Source organism: Tasmannia lanceolata, unplaced genomic scaffold (genome assembly GCF_043159265.1).
Source record: "Tasmannia lanceolata isolate RefF3 unplaced genomic scaffold, GAP_Taslan_0.1 ptg000029l, whole genome shotgun sequence".
NCBI lineage: Eukaryota > Viridiplantae > Streptophyta > Magnoliopsida > Canellales > Winteraceae > Tasmannia > Tasmannia lanceolata.
In genome coordinates, this window is record NW_027518706.1 from 8,371,577 (window position 1) to 8,393,001 (window position 21,425).

Sequence of the window (21,425 nt, forward strand, 5' to 3'; positions counted from 1 at the left end):
TCAACATCTTATGACTTGAGTTTTATTGAGGATTTGAATATTATAACATCCTTGTAGTTGCTTTGCATACTTGATGCTTTATAAGCTATCATATCAATAGTGTTACAGTTTGGCATGTATTTACTTATGTTTTTTTATTTTATTTGCAGGATATACGATTAAGAGATGAAAACAATTTTGAAAGCCTTCCTAAATCACTTGCAGCGGTCCAGTCTCATATTTCATATTGCCTCCGTTATTCATTACGTGTGAGTTTTTTTACTTTTGCAATTTATCCTCTCTTCTATCGCAGCTCTATATAATAGAATTTCTTTCTTGCAGGCATATGCTTCTGTACTTTATCTTAAGAAATTTGCAAAGTTTCAAATTATATTAAGGGGGAAACCTATCCAACAACTTAACATTGCAAAGGAGTTAAACTTTCCAAAAGAGATAACATACAGGCCACAGCTTGGGATTGCTTCAAAAGAGGTGAGGCTCATAGAAAATCGTGAATGTACTGGGCTTGTTTCTCCTCTCACGATATTTCTTGCCCAAGTAGGATTCATAACATTTCTGTAAAATTATTCTTCTCTGATGTGTGTTTTTCCAACTGATGGGTGAGTAATAAGGTTGAATACTTTCAACCCAAAATATAGAAAATTTGGGTTGAGAATGCATTTTAATCCTTTAGTTTATTCCATTGTTTTCAGCTATGTAGGCCACACTTATTTATCGTTGCACTAAGGCTTGAATGGTGATCATGGTTTCGGTCACATTACATGTCTAAAGATGTAATAAGGGCGGCCCAGTGCAAGAGGCTCCCTCCATTGCAGGGTCTGGGGAGGGCTAGATACGCAGCCTTACCCCTGCTTTGCAGAGAGGCTGTTTCTGTGACTCGAACCCGTGACCACCACGTCACAATGGAGCAACCTTACCGTTGAACCCGTGACCACCAGGTCTAAAGATGTAATCTTTAAAAAAAATATTTCTTGAAGTTCAATTAGTCTATACCTTGAGTATTGTTCTTTCAATATGTCATCATGTTATTTTGGAGGGTGTTTACGTCTCCTCCAACTTTTTAGCGTAACAAGTCAGCTGCTGTTGCACCCTTTGCTTTGATGCATCTCTACTTTATTTTGTTGGATATCAATCAGTTGCATGCGCAATTTGAGACTTACATGTGATTAATCAACTCTTTAAGTTGCAAAATTTGTTACATAGAAGTTACAACATGCTGATGTTTTAGAGGATGTGAGTTAAACCACTCTTAAGTTTTAACTTCGTGACACAGTGCATCATATTGGATATACTTTTTTTTTGAATGGCAGCCAAAGTTATTGCAAAGGAAAAGACTGAGATGGTCAATACAAGGGAAACATTAAAGGAAAGGTATGCTAGACACACAACACAAATGACAAGCTGTCAAGGCGGAAGAGAGTCAAACAATGCCAGAGATTCCTTTGAAACTCCTTCTCTAGCTAGAGTATTCTCCTTATTTGCAACGCGACACACATGCTGGAATGCCATAGGAAATTATCCAATCCAATAAAAAATCTCATCAAAAAATCTTTCAAACTCCAAGGGGTTTTTTGAGAGCCCTTGAGCCAATGGATGACATTCACGGAATCCCCTTCGACCACCACATTGACTAGACGATCTCTTGCCACCAACTTAATCCCTTGGTAAGCTGCGCACACCTCTGCCTCCGTGGCATCCGCCACGCCAATGGGACCAGCAAAGGCCCAGATTATCTCCCCAAGATCTTTTCGAAGGAGACCTCCAATCTCATGATATTGGATATACTGAAGTCTAATTACTATGCTGTTTCGATATACTCACCGTATTTGCCATCTCTGTGGTAGTGAGCCACATCTTGAATCAGAGTGAGGCATTGCATGTATAGTTAGATCCTGCTCTTTTTTAATTGGGGTTGAAAGGTACTAGTCTAGTTAGTCTGATACCTGTTTACGTTTCGTAGAACTTTCAGAAACTCATCCTAGGACTTTGTCAAGAATGTTGATTGGCATAAGAAAGATTTTTGATATTCTATAATGAATAATGATACTGAAACTGAATTGGAAACCTGAGTATGAAGCCAGCAATAGCCTACTAACACGTTGATAACTACTTGCCTTTATTTTAGATTCTGTTTTTGTTGTTTTTTCTTAAAATGGCAAAACTACCCCTCCCTATGCCATGTGGTGTGTAGGGATTTGCTCAATTCCGCTCTCAGTTAGGCCGGTTTCCGTAGCAGCACTCTTATATAATACATGCCTGAAATGATGCGTTGTTGGACATTTTAAGAAAGTTCAAATTTCTTATAATATATTTTTTACAATTTACAATATTTTGAACTTCTTTGGACGCAATCAGGCATAGTTGCGAATGGTTTATATGTAGCAAGGATACTTCAATTTATCAAAACTAAATTTTTTAAACTATATTGAATAGATTTGTACGAAGGATACACCATTTTCCTAAAACTGTGATGTTGATTACATGTTGGACATGCAAGGTGCGAATGTAAAAAAAGTTATTTACAATATTTTCTTATATTTCACTATAACTTTATCATTTTATGACTTCTTATATTTATATATACATTTTGCTACCTTTACATAAATTGTACATTACTTTTAATTTAATAATATATATATAGAGAGAGAACATTTCCTACACACTTGTGTAGGTAAGTTACCTACGCACTACCTTAAAGTACAGTGGGGGCCCACATTGTTTGTGTGATCCAAACAATTCATTTGAATGGTCCTCACATAGATAGGGTGTCCACAAAAAATCAGATCCATATGATCATTCTAACCATTCAAACTATGGAGGCAAAAATGGACGTGTATAAACCTTCACAAATTAGTCCATTTTTTGCCTCCATAGTTTGAATGGTTAGGATGATCCTATGGATCTGATTTTTTGTGGACACCCTATCTATGTGAGGCCATTCAAATGAATTGTTTGGATCACCCAAACAATGTGGGCCCCCACTGTATTTTAAGGTAGTGCGTAGGTAACTTACCTACACAAGTGTGTAGGAAATGTTCTCTCATATATATAGAGGAAACTGTATTGATAGAAGTACTTCAAGATATATGATGTCAGGAGTGGGTCCTTAAAGTCTATATCTATTTAGTATGAGTTTAGGATGAACAACCCTCTAGACCTTCCTTTTGGGATCAGTGCATGACGCTCATCAATATATTAGAGCCGGTTGTGAAGGTGGTGAGGATGGTAGATTGGGACAAGATGCCTACCATGGGCTTTCTATGCGAGGTCATCTGTTGATGGAGGCAGTAAGAGTGCCTACTCCTCGATCATACACTAGCTACCATAATATTATTGACGATTGATGGACATAGATACTCCTTTACCCACTCCGTTCAATTGGTAAGTTGTACTTTAAGTTAACTGTATTGTCTCATCGGTGGTGGTTATAATTTTTTTTGAAATGGCTCGGTGGTGGTTATAATATACTAATGAACCGTGATTTCTATTAGCTTACTATCTAAATCGTAAGTACCAATGCAAGTATAACATTTCTACGATCACGGATTTCATTAAAGCCTTAGACTGTAGAAGCCAAGTTGGAACCGAGAAGAAAAGCACAATATGTTGCTCTTAGTGAGGAGCGAGCATTTGATAATTTCTACCTCTAAACTGGAGGATGTATTATAAATTATAATTTACCAATTCTAACGATTGGCACCAATCTATTCATAGGTGAAGTGATTTAATGATCGTATTGGCCCCTTTGGCCGTGCAGTTGATGTGCCTGGACGAAAGAAGACACAACCAGGTAAAGACATAGTAGAAATATTAGTTTTCAACTGAATTGTTAGTTACTCGAGCAATAGTAGAAATAAGTAATGGGTATGGTGTTCTTAGTTTATTTTTATTTATTTTTTGAATAGTAATGATTGTATTAAAAAGGACCAGATGGTCAATTACAATACAGAACCATAGAGAATGGGCCAAAACTGAAAGATTACAATGGAGGGGAACATAAAACATTGGATCAAGGAGGGAGGAAGTCAAACTGCTCGATATTCTCCAAATACACCCCCTCCCTCGCAAGCTTATCTGCATCCCCATTAGCCGATCTTCTGATATGATTGAAAGAGATTGAAGATGAGCCCAAGATATCCTTTATTTCATCAAAATACTCCGCAAACCTCCAAGGGAAGATATGAGATCCGCCCAACCACCTGATAACATTTATGGAATCACCTTCAACCATAACCTTATCCAAGTCAGCACCCCCCATACACTTGATGCCTTGATATACAGAACGGACGTCTGCCTCAATAGAGTCAGCCACATCGATAGGCCCTGCGAAAGCCCACTTCACTAATCCATTCTCATCTCTAAGAACACCCCCAATGCCAGCGGGACCCGGGTTTCCAATACTTGACCCATCGAAGTTGAACTTTAAACGACCAGGAGGAGGTGGCTTCCAGGTTTGCACTATCTTAGGTCTCACTTTAAACGACCAGGACCTGGTGTTCATAGTTTATAGTTGGGTAGTGGGTCTTATATGGGACACATGCCCCCAATCTTAGGAAAATAGCTATGAAAGTGTTATTTTAGATGCCTCGTTGATTTGGTTGAGGAACTTGAGCACCTTTAATTTCATCCACTCAAAGAGGTGTGACATGTTTGGACAGGATAACCTCCGGAGACTTGCCTCCGTCCTTTAAGCTGAGGGTGAAGCCTCTCAATGTTTTTCAGAAACGGATGGATTTAAAAAACACCATTGATTTGACGGTCATATTCTGAGACGATGAGGTGAACCCACTGTATGAGTGGGTAAAGGAGGTTAGAGAGTTGATGTTGGATGAGACAAAACGTAGGCAAGTACTCGTATCTCTTCAGAGATGGGAGTAGGCGTCAATGCCTTAGTGAGTACACATGGGCAGTCTAAGCTCGTAGAGTTGGTGGATCTGACTTCATATGGGTATGGGTGCCCATATGGACGGATACACATTTACAAAGCAGGTCATATGGGCACAATTTTAAATTTCCATTGAAACTGACAAGAAACGATAAAAAAACTTTTGTTTCCTTCCCTGTCAAAGTGATATTGAAAACATGGTTTTAAATTTCGGTTTTGGGTGGACACCAAAAGCGAAATCGCTAACACCCAAAACGTTGCTTTATTTCGACCGAAATTTCAAAATTTCGTTTCCCTGAAAGTTTGGTCCGAAATTTAAGGAACATCACCAAAAAATCTGGATTTTATTCTTTATTTAATATTTTCCCGAAATTTCGGTTTCGGTGAGGGCCGAAATGCATTATGAAAACGAAATTTGAAACCATGATTGAAACTGAAACGCATATCGAAACCAGCATCATTAGTTTATTAGTGGTATACTATACCAATATATATTACATAATTATATTTATATAAATTGCGTGTAAATGTGTTGTATATATTATATATAAATATTTTTATGAATTTCTCGTAAAATCTGGTTTGTACTGAATTATCAGACATGCACGGCAATGCATGTCACAAGGTGTTTCAAGTTATAAACCATTATGGGTGGTTTTTATTGCTTATGTGATTGTTTTTTATTGTGTATTTGTGCTTATGTTAGCACTTCCTAAAGTTTTATCTTAAATGTCCATCATTTGAATATGTTTCCACACGTTTTCATGATTTTACCACTGTGAGTTCCTTACTCCCACATTTGTGTGTATGTGTGCTTGTGTATGTATAATAAAAAAAATAATTGCACACAAACATCCTTTTACATGATTACTCAAGTGAACTCTGAACAAACCTTTGGTTTCTAACAGTAGAGTTAATGTTAGGAAAGAGGTACTGTTAGGAATCAAAAGAAATGTTTCTAAGAGTCTATACTTTGGTTGACCCGTTAACTTCATGTCTTCATTTTTTTTTGCTTTTCGTATATAATGAAGTAGCTGAAATGGGACTCATATTTTCATCACGTCTTCTCTTGATATAATGATATTTTTATGATCGCACTGACATTTTCAATCACTTGCATATTTCGCATCTAGTTTAGGCTTAGCTTTTCTATGTGTACCGAAGTAGTGCTTGCTTTGATTTGCTAGATTTGTACAGTGGAATTTGTATTTGCTTTGTTTAATTGTATGCGTATCTTTAAATTATAACCATTATTAATAATTGATGTCTTCTTTGCTTGGAAGGAGTTGCTTCTTCTTTTTTTTCCTTTCTTTTTTCTATAAACATGCATTTTGCACATGCTGAGTATTTAGGTCTTAGTGGAAGCAACTATCGGATTTGTGAGAGAGGCTCCCAATCTCCGAGTTCATGGTTTCAATATCTATCATAAGAACCGCCTCATTATGGTATGTTTTCTTAGAGTCCAAATGCTTGTTTTATTGTAATTTCTTTATGAAATGTCTTCTAAACTTTTGTAATGTCACTGTCATGATGTGAACTAGAACAATGATTGTGGTGTCATATTATTATCATTTGCAGCCCTTCTTCAAAGTCCTTCCTGGTGGCGGTTCACTAGGAAATGGTGTTGTGGGTATGCATTTACTACAAATATTGTGTCGTAGAGTATTTTTTTCTCAAAAACGGTTATCACTTATTCTTGTCTGTATGCTTTCCAGGAGTTCTTGAGGCAAATTTTATCGAGCCAGCTCATGACAAACAAGATTTTGAAAGAACAGCTTTGTTTATTCGCTTGGAAACGAGACTTAAACAAATGATAAATGAATATTGGTTTGTTGCTTGTTATTTTATTTTGTTTAGAATTTTTAGATTTGTTCAAGAGTTCCTTGAATCTGTGCTTATGGTATGAGGGCTTTTTGTATTGATAGTCTTGTGGTATGTTCTTTTTTCTACTAATGCATGAGTAAAATGTGCTAGTGATAATACCTTCAAATCGAGTGATCTGAATATTTATATACATTTCTAGATATACTATTTTTTATGGGGATTTGCTAGGGACCATTGCAGAAGGCATTTTGCGGATGGTCCGTTGCATGAGAGAGCAGCCACCTCATGAATAAAGACAAAATCTGTTGAAAAGTGAGCCTATGTGGCTGCTCTCTCATGCAACGGACCATCCGCGAAACGACAGAAATGTTTATGTTTCCATCACCAACACATATTGAAATCGTATCTCATAGCGAAACCAAAACCGTAAGCGTATTAGAGGTATACCATATTAGTATATGTTACATAGTTATATTGATGCAAATTGCATGTGAATTATTGCATATGTATTATGTATAAATATTTGTATGAGTATCATATGAAATGTGGTATGTGCGTGACGGCGCATGTCACTAGGCTTTCTCTGGTGTTAAACCATTATGGCTGATTTTTTCTTGTGTGATTGTATTTGAATGGGTATTTGTGTTTATTCTAATACTCCTTGAATTGTCATCTTAAATATTCATCATTTGCATATGTTTCCATGCGTTTCTTTAATTTTAAAGTATTTTCACCAAAATTCTTATCCGAAACCAACTTGTTTCCATTTTCATCACGATCGAAACACATACCGAAATTGAAAACTGAAACCTTGGGCGTGAGTAAGCCACTCACAGTTTCTCTCTCCAAACTCTCTTTTTTATGTAACATGAATTACACCAACAGATCTTCTTCTATTTTTTTTTTTAATGATAAAATCACAACAGATTAAGGAAAGATACCTAAACTAGCCTAATACTGGTTAGGTAACCACCAATAACTAATGAGAAGACTTTGTGGCACCATACTAAACATCATGCAGAACAAGAGGCATTTCTTATAGTGGACATCCCAGTAATAGTATTTACCATAGTGCCATCATTCTAGAAGTCTCATAAAAGCAATCCATATGGCTTTGATCAGGTGTACAATTGCTGCTATCACCACTAGCTTTCAAGGTCATCTTATATGGGTTTTCAACACTGTAAATTTTCTTTACATATGGATCCATGAATCCAACGGTTCCTGGAGAGTTTACTTTTTGTTTTACCTGCATGAATTTAAAAAAAAAATAACCCTTTCACATATCATCAATCTCAAATTTCAATTGAATTGATAAATAAAAGCTCTATACTATGTTTAGGAGATCATAATACTGTGTAATTTCAACATCTCACCGTTTGGAGTAATGTTTTCTCTCTTGTCATCCCAAATTGCATTGTCTGTGCCAAAGGTTTTATGAAGTGGTCCGGGAGCATTTCAAATAATGGAGCTAGAATTTTACAATTTAATGAATAGGCATTCACCTCTGTGTTTTAATAGAATATTACCTTGTTCACTGAAATTTAACTATCCTTTATTTAAACTGCCAGTTTTTTAATTGTTTATTTTTGTGGTTCCAATGAAATTCTTATGTAGGTAATTTTATCCGTCTTCTATTAACACAGGAAAAGCCACTGTCACTTGATAGGATATCCGTCCTATCCGTTGAGTCGTGCTGACATGCATGGTATGCTTCAGAATTTCTTACTGGTCATCCTTTTCATGGATCTCGCAGCTAATTTCTAGAAATGATCACATATGATAAATTAATCACTGGATTTAAGGCTAAATTACATAATAAATTTCTTTTTGATCTTGTAGGTACTTTGAAGCGGGGGTTGCCTGTTGAGCAGCCTATCATTGGTCTGGCAGCTAATTGTCAGACAGAACTTTCTACAAATCCTCAACATATCATTGGAATTGCGGCCCCAAGAGGAATCAACTCTTCTGTATGTAATAAATCCTCCCAAAACATGCCTTTTTTCGCCGGTGGCATTTCAACATCGCTCAACGAGATCGTCCAACCCTGTTAATTGAAGTCCATAGCTTAATTATTAATTCCACAAAATCTCTTCCACAAATCTGCATATCAAAGCCTATTTCACTCGCGTTTCAATCAAAGAAAGAAAATCACATTAATATAAAGGACACTTCCTCAGAACAGTTATAAAAGCTCACCAAATAAAGGTGCTTAATCACAACACACATCGGTAGCTGCTTCACCATGATTATCAGTAGGGGACAATCTTCCATTTTTGGTTATCTTCTTTCTCCAACCTCCAAAGCACGAGTGGTGCCATCATGCACCCCTCCATGGTTCTTATCTCTATGAAAAGCATCAAAATTCAAGCGGATGTTGTTGACAATCCTCACATCTCCGAATCCGCCTCCTGTATCTTTGCTCTCTTTCCACAGTACTGACTCGTCCATAACATATCATCTTGTAGCACACTGCTAAAGAAAAGGAGTGGCATCTACCAACAAATAGATCATCTCCTAATATCCCAAGCCGTTGCTTGCCCGTCGTTGCACCAAATTAAGGCATAGCCTAACAACAAGCTTTGCCTTTTACCATCAGCCATCTCCTGGCCCCAAGCACCTTCTCTACTCTGGGAAGCCAATTTTGAAAATTTTACGGGTGTATACAAGCTGACAGATCAGGTATCTCTACTTTTGTTTCTACTCCTCAACTATGTTCAAGGGTTCAAACGATCAGATACTCTTCAAACCCACTTTAATATTCTCAATTTTTAAACAGAGACCCACGAATATGTTGTTGGATTGCGATGTGTACTTCCCTCATTGACTTCTTCCTCCACGATCAACATATTATACCTACCCAGTAATGGATTCTAGCATCAGTGTCTCTATTTTATGAAGTTAACACACACACACACACACACACACACACGCTTGCTCATTTGGCCACGGTCGCACGCACCGTGTTTAATAATTGCGCTCCTCTGTCCATTTTATGTCCATTTCACACTTCTCTGGTTGCTTGTTAAAGGATCTTATTATTCCCATAAAGCTATCGTCAACCAAGAATAGTGTGTTTAATAAAGCGATTAGAGTCAGTATCAAAACAAGGGAGTGTAGAAATGGTTTTAAATTTCCACCAAAACCAACATGAAACGATCAAAATATTTTTGTTTCCATCCCCACTAAAACCAAAATCGAAGCAACTGAAATGCATAAGCCAAAATTGTTAGTGTAATAGTGGTATACTATATCTGGATGTATTACATAATTATATTTATATGAATTCTGTGCAAAATTTGGTGCATGTATTATGTACAAATATTTATATGAATTACACGTGAGATTTGTTATGTATTAAATTGTCAGGCATGCGCAACAGTGCATCTCACTAGGTGTTCGATGTTTTTAAACCATTATGGATAGTTGTATTACTTATATGATGGTTTCTATTGTATTTGGGCTTCTTCTAGCATTTCCTGAAGTTTCATCTCTAAATTCTATCATTGTATTTGGGCTTCTTCTAGCATTTCCTGAAGTTTCATCTCTAAATTCTATCATTTGCATACGTTTCCATGATTTTTTAAGATTTCCACCGAAATTTCCATCCGAGACCAAAACGTTTTTGTTTCCGTGGTGACTGAAACCAAAATTTATAACCTTGAGTGCAAATATCGTTGTCTAGATGTGACAATGCAATACATATTTCTATGGTGTGAAGTAGATTTTTGTTAGTTAGTGGCTCATTTTCAGTTGATAATGTTAAACCTTATCTAGTACTATTTTGTTGTTACTATTGGCCGAAGACTCTCCATAACATAGCATCTTGGCAGGATACTACTAAAGAAGTGACATCTATGGATGATTCAGGCTCAGACTTGGTTGATAAGATATGTGAAGAGAATATACAATTGTTCATGAGGTGAGGAATACACATGTGGTGTTAAAGAGTAATATTACCATATGTTACATTGCAATTTTATTTTGAAATACTTGAAGGATGTCTCTAGTGGCGAATATTTGGATTTTTGTACTTGCCAATGTTCATAATCATCCTACTTAAATAAAACCTGATGTTATGCAAATAAACTCATGAATGAAAAAAAAAGTTGGCATTTGGACAAGAAAAAGTAAATTCTCTTTTAAAGGTTTCGAAAAGCTAACACTTAGACATGGAGTTGTTGGTTGGGTTAGTCGAATCGACCAAGAGACCTTGAAGTTGTTTAATGACATGCTAGGGTGAAATTGTATCAACTCGGATGACATAATGATTGACCAAGGCAACTTTTAAACATTAACTTACGATCTTATTGTGTATTAGAAGTTCATTAGTAGATTTGAGTGCATTTTTGTCTTTAATTATCATCATTTTAATCCTTTTCCTGTTTTATCCTAAGTTGTCAAATTGAGGGTACTTGACGTGATTTTGATTCATTGCCTCTTATTTAATGAAACCTAATGACATGAGAATTCAAGCTCTTGTATTTCCCTAATGATCGTCTTTTTTCTCTCTAATAACATGATATCAGTTTGTCAATCTTGAGGCCTTATAATCATATCTATCTATCCTTTATAAGGATTATTTGAAGCCCTCTCAAAAATCAAACCCATCATGGACCTAGACTTTGTCCATTGAGGATGAGGGTTCTTGTGATGAAGTTAGTGAAGAGGGAATATATTTCCTTTAAGTAATGACTGTATCGTTGACCTTCTTAGATTTACACAAGGAGGCTGTCAAGTCATCCAATAGGTCTCATGCGTCTATTTATGAATCTTTTTTTTAATTCTTCTGATGCTGGTTAAATGGAACTGTGATGGTTGCCTTCCCTCACCCTATTCGGTTTCCCCTTGATGAAGTTGACTGAAACTTATAATAAAACAAGGAAACCTCCTGTCTTCGAGATTCAAAAGTGCTAAGTAAAAAACAAAGTGAGTGTTGTTAGTGGATACAATTATTTTATCTAGGGAAGATGAGGGAAGAAGATTGGCAATGCCCTAGTTGTCGCTATTATAATTTTGGATGGCGGTTTAGATGCAGAAGATGCTCACAGGTTAGATTGATTGCCTCCCCTCCTTTTGTTTGGGATGAGGAAAGAGTATCTCTAGGGAGACCCAAACATGTCCAAGATAAAAGGCTTGGGGCATGGTTTTGTTCTCCTTGTCAATACCTAAACTATAAATGGCGGGTTGAATGCCGATGGTGTCATTCATCCAGATCATCATTAAAATGGATTCCTTGATCTCCTAAGGCTCAATCTAAGGATGATGAAAATAGTCTATGGCCTGATTTGGGTAAAAGTTATCGCAATAGAAACTCCGCGATTCCAATTTTATCCATTTCAGGGCAGGAATTAGATGTGCGATTAAGTTCTCTCAGATCCTGCTTGGTTGGGAAAAAGAAAAAACCATAATGAGTCTTTGTAGGAGTTGTGAAAGTGGGCACAAGTGTCCTGGGAACTCCCATCGTTACATTGCCCTTCTTTACTTGTAAAGGATGAAGTCTTTTTTATGTTTGAATAAGAATTGCAGGCCTCACAGATCATTGTTAAGGGGCCTGTGGCCTTGGACAACCATCTGCTCTCCCTCTCCCCATGGACAAAGGAATTTATTCAAGGAGAGGAGCCGCTTTGGATTCGTTTTTATGGCATCCCTTTGAATGCCTGGGCTGTTTCTACGGTGGAGGCTTTAGGGGGCCTTCTTGGCAAGGTTGTAGAAACCAAGATGGAGGGCAACCATCAGAATTGTATGAGCTTCGCCTCGGCTAAAATTCTAGCCCCTCGATGGCTCTTCCCTACCTCCGGTGTAAAGCTCAAAATCTCTGCCCAGGTCCTCCCCGTTGCGGTTGAGATCTCGAAGGAATCCCCTGAATCTGTCGTACCAGAATTAGGTTCCTCCTTAGCGGCGGGACCGGCTCCTGGCGACCTCAAGGCCACTACCTGGTGAACCGTTGGACCCCATTGGGAATTCAAATTCAAATTCAAAGTTCCTTGCTAGGAGGTCTGAGATGGAGCCGTTAGCCTGTCCAGAAAAATGCTTGATGGAACCTGAACAGAGCCATGAAGATTTTTTGGGATTGGTGGTAAAGCCCAAGAAACCTACCCCACATCAGACGGAAATTTGTTCCACACGTCAAGAAATATTTCGTCAATCGCGCCTCTGGCGGTTTTTCAACTTTCCCAGTTAGGGGTTCAAATTCTAAAGACCATTTAATTATGAATAAGATAAGCTCTATCTTGGATACCAAACCGGGTGTAGCGAAAATATTTAGCAGATTGTTTAGACTTTTAAAGTTTTATCTCAGGCCTACTAGATTTGGCCTTATCTATAGCTAAGTCTATAGCTGAGGTTCCCGGAGTTGGTTGGAAAAGGCTATGACAATTAAAAATAACTGCATGTTTTGATTTTTGTATTTATTGGTTGCTAGGGCGGCGTATTGTCAGACTTATAGCTCTCCTCCCTAGGAGTGGAGGTTGCAAGACTCTATACTCGCTTTGCTATTAAAAGGCCCTCTCCATCTAATTTTTGACCACAGGATCCTTAATAAAGTATGGCTTTCCTTGTGGAACCGGGAAGGCCAGTTTCCCTACGTAGTCACCTCTCCCTCTCTATTTTGTTCTGGGACTTCTGGGACTTCACCGGGATCTTGGGAATCGGATTTTGTATTGAAGGGAGCCAAAAATGTTTCCACATTAAGGCAATGGGTAGCCGTATGGTGAAGGAAGGTTTGGCGATCAACGACCCTTTGGAAGTCCTGATCCCGTTTTTTGGGGTTGTATATCTGCTAGAGACCCAGATTCAGCATAGCATGGCTAAGTCTCTTGTGGCTCTTCTGGCTTGTATAGATCACCAAACTAAATGACTATCTAAATGGTGATGACAAGTCTGTTTTGAGGAAAGCCTTTCATGAGAAGCCCCAAGTTTGGCACTTTTTGTTGGATTCGGTCGGATGGACGCGCCTTGGGGCAGTGCTATGGAGTTTTCGGGGAGTGATGAAGCGGTTGAATTAGTAGATTTTGTCCCTTGCTTTTAATTGGTCTAGGAGTATGCTCCTGGCGAGCCTTAATTGATTCTATGTATTGCAAGTTGGGACCGCTGGTCCCCAATGTAATCTCCATAGTATCAATAAAATTGTCAATTTTCAAAAAAAAAAAACAAGAAAACCTCCTAATCTGACTTAACCCCAAAACATTCCCTAAGCTTCCTAAAACTTCTCCTAAGACATGTATGTGTATGAGAGCTGGGTGTTACAATAGATGTTACTTCACCCCAAAGGCGGTGATAGGAGGACTCATCAGCTAAAACACTTGAAAATTGGCCACTTTTTGTGCCTAAAACTAGGCCATGATATCTATGATGGAAAATGCAATATAAGAAATAAAATATACACAACAATAGAAACATGGGATTTACTTGGTTCGTCACGATGTGTGACTACGTCTGTGGGTGTGCAAATAAGAGACGTTACAAGACACAAGAGTTGGGACCCCGCAATGATGAGGAAAAACACAAAACAAGTTACCTATTTCCCATCACCACCGTCACTGTGAACACTTCTCCCTCTCCCTGAGCACATAATTCTTAAATAAGATCTCACCTCACGAAGCCCAAGCCACCCTTGCATGAAGCTCTCTCTTCCCCTTGCACGCATCCCTAGGCTTGTTATTCTGTTCCACCTTTTACATTCCAAAGGCCTTCTTGTTGTGAATGTTTTTGAGGTGGTATTCTCATTTCATGGCTTCGAAACAGAGTAAAACAAAAGGTCTCATTTCCTAATTCAAGCAAAATTATAACATATTTGACTAAGTATGAGCATAAAAACCCCTTCTTTCCCTTCATCTTGATGCATTTCATTAAATAGAAGAACACAATTGAGTTTTGGAGGAAGAGGGAAGGTAGAAGAAACTTTAAAGGGGAGCAAGAGATTAATTCCCCGTTCCCAAAATTGTATTTAATATCAGTTTTAAAATTTTTGTTTCTCAAAACACCATTTAAAAACAGATTTTAATATCTCAACTCAACTAAGCCTTTGTCCCAAACTAGTTGGGGTTGGCTAATGAATCCTTTAGAAAACTTTCATGAAGAAGGTGAAAGAATCTACCCGGCTCAAATTGACTAAGTCTAATCCTAACACTAGTTGGGTTCGTCTACATGGATCATTTTCTTCCATTCTCTCCTATCCAAGGTCATGTTCTCTGTTCTCTGTTATGTTCCTAGTCATCAAGTCTTTCCTCATTTTTTCTACCCAAGTTGTTTTCGATCTGCCCCTACCTCTTTTTACTCCATCAACTTTGCAAGAGTCACTTCTTCTCCGGAGCATCCAAAGGCCTACGTTGGATATGCCCAAACCATCTTAAGCGGTGCTCTCTCATCTTCTTCTCAATTGGTGCCACCCCTACCATTTTACCGATGTCTTCATTTTTAATTCTATCTAACCTTGTGTGGCCGCACATCCATCTAAGCATTCGCATCTCCGCTACACTCATCTTATGCATCTGCTGCTTCTTGGTGGCCCAACGTTTTGAGCCGTACAGCATGGCTGGCCTCACAGCTGTCTTATAAAACTTTCCCTTCAACTTGGTAGGTATATTAAAAACAGATTTTAATATATTTATACAAAATAACAGTTCAAAGAAAAACTTTTATATACACCATGATCCATAGCTAAAGCCATCTTGGAGTTATTTTGTGGTACATATCGCTTCATGGGGGCTTTTAAAGCCCTGTTGTTTCGTAATTATAACCAAGACCTTCATTTATTCAAGATGACCCATATGTTGGTTTTCAGCTCTATTACATCTAATCCTCGATGGGTAATGTCAAAGATAATCATAATAAGACTCTGAAGGTAACCATTTCCCCTGTGAGTATTATTATCCACGTTACATGGATTCTTCAAAATGGGCGAAGAATCAGTGTCAAACACGTTTTGGATTCCGATACTTCAGGATTTTCTGAGACATTTCTAGATCTCTTTTATCTGGTTTTTTTCTTATCACAACTTTACATTTACAGCATGTTTTGAGTTTTACCCATCCTAATAGTAAGGTTCTTCAATGGAAATAAAACATTATATCTATTTAACCTATTACATTTTTCAATATATTCCTTGTTATAACTATATTATTATGTAAAAAATAAATATTGATTAAAATATTTTGGTGAATCCACGAATCCTTCCTTTTGAGGTTTGCCGTCTGACACTCGATACTCGTGTCGGATTCCAACACTCATACCCGTACTTATGTAACATAGATTATTGCAACCAATGGTTCAAATATCCTTAGAAGCAGGAACCTCCACTCGGGGTGCCGCTCCCACCTCAGAACCTCGATTCGGCGCTCCTTAGGAAGGAGCTTCCAGGGAGCGCGATCCTAGAGAGACGGGAACCGCTCTAATGACGCTTCCAGCCGGCTTCTATTACTCTATAAGTCCCACCATCACCAACTTCCTTATATCAAACTCCTCCAACTCTTTAAAGTACTTCATTGGAGCAAGCACAAAGGCTTGTACATCTTCAGAAGGCAAGAGGAACGAGTGCACACAAATGAAGATGGTGAAGATGATTAGAAATTAGCTTTTAGATGTACTTAAATTTTGAAAGATACATATGAAAATGGTTAGAAACTATTATTTTTTTATATACTTGAATTTTGAAAGATATATTAAGAAAATATTACATGCACGCTCCCACGACGCTCCCAAACTCAGACTCTTCTAGACCCCACGCTTCCCCGCCCCCGCTCCCGCCTCCGCACCCGCTCCCGCACCCGCTTCGTGCTTCTAAGCAAATATCTTTCCATATAATCCTTGTTTAACATCTGAAAGGCGTAATTGATTAAAATATTTTGGTGAATCCACAAATCCTTCCTTTTGAGGTTTGTCGATTCTGACACCTAATACTCGTGTCGGATTCCGACACTGGTACCCGTACTGATGTAACATAGATTATTGCAACCAACGGTTCAAGTATCTTGCCATATAATCCTTGTTTAACATCTGAAAGATGGACTGTATTTGTTGTGTTTCTTCATTAAAACTGCCTCTTGATACAGTTTTTGTTTATACACCCAATTAATGATCAAACTGATCTGCTACCTTCATGAACAGATGTGAAGAGCACCGACAGAAAGAAGCAGAGTTAAAGCAGACTGTATGTTAAATAACATATTTGGACGCTAATCATTGTATTTTCAGCTCTAAGTTTTTACCATTCATAGCATTTTCATGTGTATACTGAAAAAGTTGTCTATTCTTTTGTTTTGCTTATCTGAATAGGTTGAAAAAATGGAGGGTGAGTTGAAGGAAGCCATAAGGAAATGTTCTCAACTTGCTACAAATATTGAAATCCAAAGAAAGCAGATTAAGCAGTGAATCAAGACTGAAGGATGAAGATATGAGCAGTTTATACTCATAGCAATGGAATTGGAGGCTGTTGAATATGGGTTTGAAACCCTTGCGGAAGCCACCACAGCCTCTCAGTAGCTCATAGACAAACAATTTGCAAGTTTTAACTACCTCTCAAGGTTCAGCTTTCCATTTTTCCTTTGCCATTTTTTTTTCCTTCTTTTTATGAGAATAAATTGATTTTTAAGTTATAGTGTGTAACAACCAGGATTTTTGGACACAATTTTTTTTTTTTTTGAAACCCGGATCGCTACCTAGAAGAAACAAGCTAAAACGCATTAGATGTAACAACCACTACTATTTTCTCCCCTTTGAACTTATATACTAGAAACATCAAAATTAAATAGTTCTACTGACATCAAACATAAAAAAGAGACATATCAAGACTGGATATTCCGTCAAGGCCACATGGCTACACCAATTACTCTATCCTCGCTCTTGCACACCCCTTTTTTTTCTCGATTTCATTAGCATTTGCCATCCAATGTCATCAATTGTAGCAAAACTTGTGGGGGATTTTTAGTGTTAGTTCAATGAACTATACAGGGTCATTCGGTAATCTGAAGAAGTACCAAAAACAATTACGATATTAAAGTGCATAATTGAACCATTTGTAAGTATAGATTAATAATGATATCTACAAGAATATGGCAACTAAATGATTAAGAAGAGAAACTATGGATCACAAATTAATCATAACTACACAGGGCATATCCAAACAATTATTACTCTTATGAAACTATGAATGTGTAAGAAAAAATTTAGAATTCTTTAATTATGAAATTTGGTAACATGTGACAGCTTTCCCAAGGTACTCAGGCTCCCAAATCACCTGTTACCTCGCCCACTAATACGTTCCACTACCTCTGCCAAAGATAGTGGGCGTGGGGGATTTTGTACGATGCGCCTACTGGCTGCTCCATCTCTTGACATTAAGGCCTAAGAGGATGCATTTGCCGCTAAGGGGGTGCACTATAACCCAAGGCCGGCTTAGAATTCTATGATTCCTGGACGACTCATACCTTCGCCCAAACCACCATATAACCCTTATGCTTATACATTTATATCTCTTGCCAGTGTATTGGTATTATTTACCAATCATATTCCTATACCCGTTTAAACAATTTTTATACTTCAATTTTTCATTCTATAGTAACACTAAAATTATTGGGATATGAAACCACAAACATTTCATGATTCTACATTTCAACCATCAAATAATAAAAATCTCATGCTCGCTAAATAATTCCTATCATACACAATTAAAATCAATAATTATTCAAAGCACTTAAATAGAGTATCGTCACCTGCCTTGAATTTAAACCGGATTTATGGGGCAAAACCTGAAAATCTCTAAGTGAGAAGAGACTGTGATCGACCTTATATTAATAAAAGGTAGCATGTAGATTAATTTTTCAAGTTTCCTTAATTCCCTTCTAGGCTAAATTTCGAAAACACTTATGTTTTTGTTTCACTTTTACGTTAGTTATCTGTTTATTTATCTAAACCATCAAGTTCCAATTAAGTTTTAATCAAGCACTCATATCTGAGGTTTGGGGTTCATAAGTCCATTCAAAACCACCAGTTAAAATATAATTAATTGTTAAAGATTCAAAGTCCATACCAATACACAATTTCCACGATTTATCCCTAGTCTATGAGATTTTTAGATTATTCAAACCTATCAATAGTTACACCAAGGTTCATCGGTTTTTACCCTACGAGTATAACTGTCTAAATTTTAGCACTTTACATATTACACAAACACACACAAAAAATAAAATTATATATATATATATAAATATATATATATATATATATATATATATATATATATATATATATATAGTTTGGTACAAGGAATTCATGTTAATATGCGATCATACATTTTTTTTAAAAACTAGCAACTGTTAACTTTAGGGATTAAATCCATACGCACAATAATCATGCTATTTGTAACTATTCTAAACGACTAAATTTTTTTTTAACGTCTTTATACACAAGATCACTTATTTAACACAAAATACACTGTTTCGTATGTCTAGGATCATTCATAAATGTAAATCACGCTTTAGTACATATTCACAATTTTTCGGGAATATGCTTTTATGCGAAAATGAAGTACAATTTGGCTTATACTGCAACTATGTATTTTTAAATTGATTATAAACATGTAAATCGCAGTTTCTTTAAAGACCTACTGTTGTTCCAGACTTTTGGAAGTGTTTTATGCCCTCAAAAACCAATTATAACACTCTGAAATCATATTATTAATATACCCTCTACAAATATATACATGAAAACCCATTAAAATTATGTTTTCATTTAATTTCTACAACTATTACTTGCGTTCTTGAATGATTAGGTGTATGCTTTTACATATCGATTAACGAGTATGTTTATTCTTATACAAAAATCGAAGGTATGCCCTAGAATTCCATTTTCGGCTCAAAAAGATTTCTAGAGTTTATTTTCTTTGTAAAAATTATGATTTTAAAACTCTAATATATATGTTACTCATCTTTTTATAAAGAAAACAAGAAAACAAAAAGTACTTTAGAGTTCTTACTTGATTGGAAGGTAGAAGACCGCAAATCATTTTCTCTTTTACTTCTTCTTCTTCTCTTCTCTTTTTTTTTTCTTTTCTTCCCTTTTCTTCTTTTCTTCTTCTTCTTCTTCTTCTTCTCTCTCTCTCTCTACTCTTGCGCAAGTTGGGCGAGAGAGAAAGAGAAACCAAGATATGCGTTTTTTTTTTCCTTTTTGCTTGTTGTTTCTTAATCTAAGTCTAATAGGTTAGTTATGGGTGTCAATGGATCCAGACGGTCCGATGGATCGTCCGAATCCGAACGTTAATGAATGGGATCTAAACATATGAATAGGATCCATGGGCATATTTCGGATCATCAAATCTGGGATCCCAAAAATTTTGGATTGTGTATGGGCACGCCACAGATGCCCATTGGATAGTCACGATCCGAAATGGTTTACAAAAATACCCTCCAAATTTTGTTAATGCTACCGTTCTGCGAAGGGTATTTTGGTCAAAACCTCTCAATCACTTAATGAATCGGATGGGAATTCGATTTCACTCATTTCAGTTATTTCATTTCATACTTTCACGAAGGAAAAGAGAGTGGGGTTTTGTTCTTTATGCATCATTTTCTTTGATAATAGTTATACATTATATTTGTGTATGTAATTTTGATTAGTTTTATTGTTGTTAACTTACCAGCATTATAATAGTTAACAATTGTTTACAAGCATTATTATACACATCGATTAAACATACATAAAATTTTAATTTAGTTGAAGAAAATGCGCAGAGACACACTAATAGTGGACTGCCATTCCATCTCTTTTAAAAAAAATTAATTGTTTACTTAGCTTAGTGGGACATAATAGGACACTTCGATGGGCGGTCCGAATTAAAATGGTTCGTGATCATGATGTGGAAAGTAGGATCCGAAGAACAATCCGACTCCAACCTGACCGATAAGGAATTTGAATGGACCGTGTATCGGTAATTTGAATGGATCGTGACTGTGACATAAGTGGATCCGACCCGAAGTGGATCCGTTGACACCCGTAAGGTTAGTAAGTTTCCCAATTTACTAAGTTTCTCTATTAATTACTTTAGTGTTTAAGCAATTCTTAAAAAGACTTTAATTCTTTTGATATTGACACTCCATACGTGGCCCACTCATGGGCGTGTGGAAATTTGGGCACGAGAGAGATTACAATAAGCATATTTTTTTTTCTTTGTTTATTATTCACAAATTGGTTTCCAATATAACTCTAAAGTTTTAATTGGTTGTATTAATTTCTCGAATCTACTTGATCTTATCAAGAAGGCAAGTTAGCTATGCTAAAGAGGAATAAAAATAAAGTAAACTAGATGGTCCCACAAGTTTTCACGCATACTCCTAAAATTGGGAGTTGTGTGTACTTATTCTCTCCCCAATGGGGATCGTAAACCCAAAAATTTCTCACAAATTCCATTTTTTTCTCTTCCCTTCATTATTTTTAATTAATTAGTTTTCTTACTATATCTAAGGTAGTTTCAATACTTATCTTTGATATTTAAAGAAATTAATAGATTTTTGGGTTTTAACTAAAGTAATGGGGCCCACTTACTATTTATAGTAAATTTGATTGGGACACCCTATATATATGAGAAAAGGTTTCCTACACACTTGTGTAGATAAGTTACCACACTAGCTTAAAATACAGTGGGGGCCCACATTGTTTGGGTGATCCAAACCATTCATTTGAAAGATCCACACACACACACACACACACACACACACACACA

At 36.7% G+C, this 21,425-nt stretch overlaps 1 protein-coding gene across 2 annotated transcripts in view; it reads left to right on the plus strand.

The window, feature by feature from the left end:
* LOC143858906 (protein MICRORCHIDIA 2-like) overlaps positions 1-20,976 on the plus strand; it is a 44,970-nt gene extending 23,994 nt beyond the window's left edge. Inside the window, exons 10-20 of one of the 2 annotated variants that reach the window (XR_013239074.1) lie at positions 150-248; positions 322-471; positions 6,238-6,330; positions 6,464-6,515; positions 6,601-6,712; positions 8,356-8,417; positions 8,552-8,679; positions 10,543-10,631; positions 16,817-16,859; positions 16,985-17,232; positions 20,516-20,976. Coding sequence is in view for 1 of the 2 variants with exons in the window: in XM_077369595.1 (XP_077225710.1) it covers positions 150-248; positions 322-471; positions 6,238-6,330; positions 6,464-6,515; positions 6,601-6,712; positions 8,356-8,417; positions 8,552-8,679; positions 10,543-10,631; positions 16,817-16,859; positions 16,985-17,080 (924 nt within the window). In the remaining variant the exon portion in view is untranslated. Of the gene's footprint in view, positions 1-149; positions 249-321; positions 472-6,237; positions 6,331-6,463; positions 6,516-6,600; positions 6,713-8,355; positions 8,418-8,551; positions 8,680-10,542; positions 10,632-16,816; positions 16,860-16,984; positions 17,466-20,515 lie in introns of those variants that run through there. The other variant, XM_077369595.1, reaches the window with a different exon arrangement.
* The last annotated feature ends 449 nt before the right edge of the window (positions 20,977-21,425 follow it).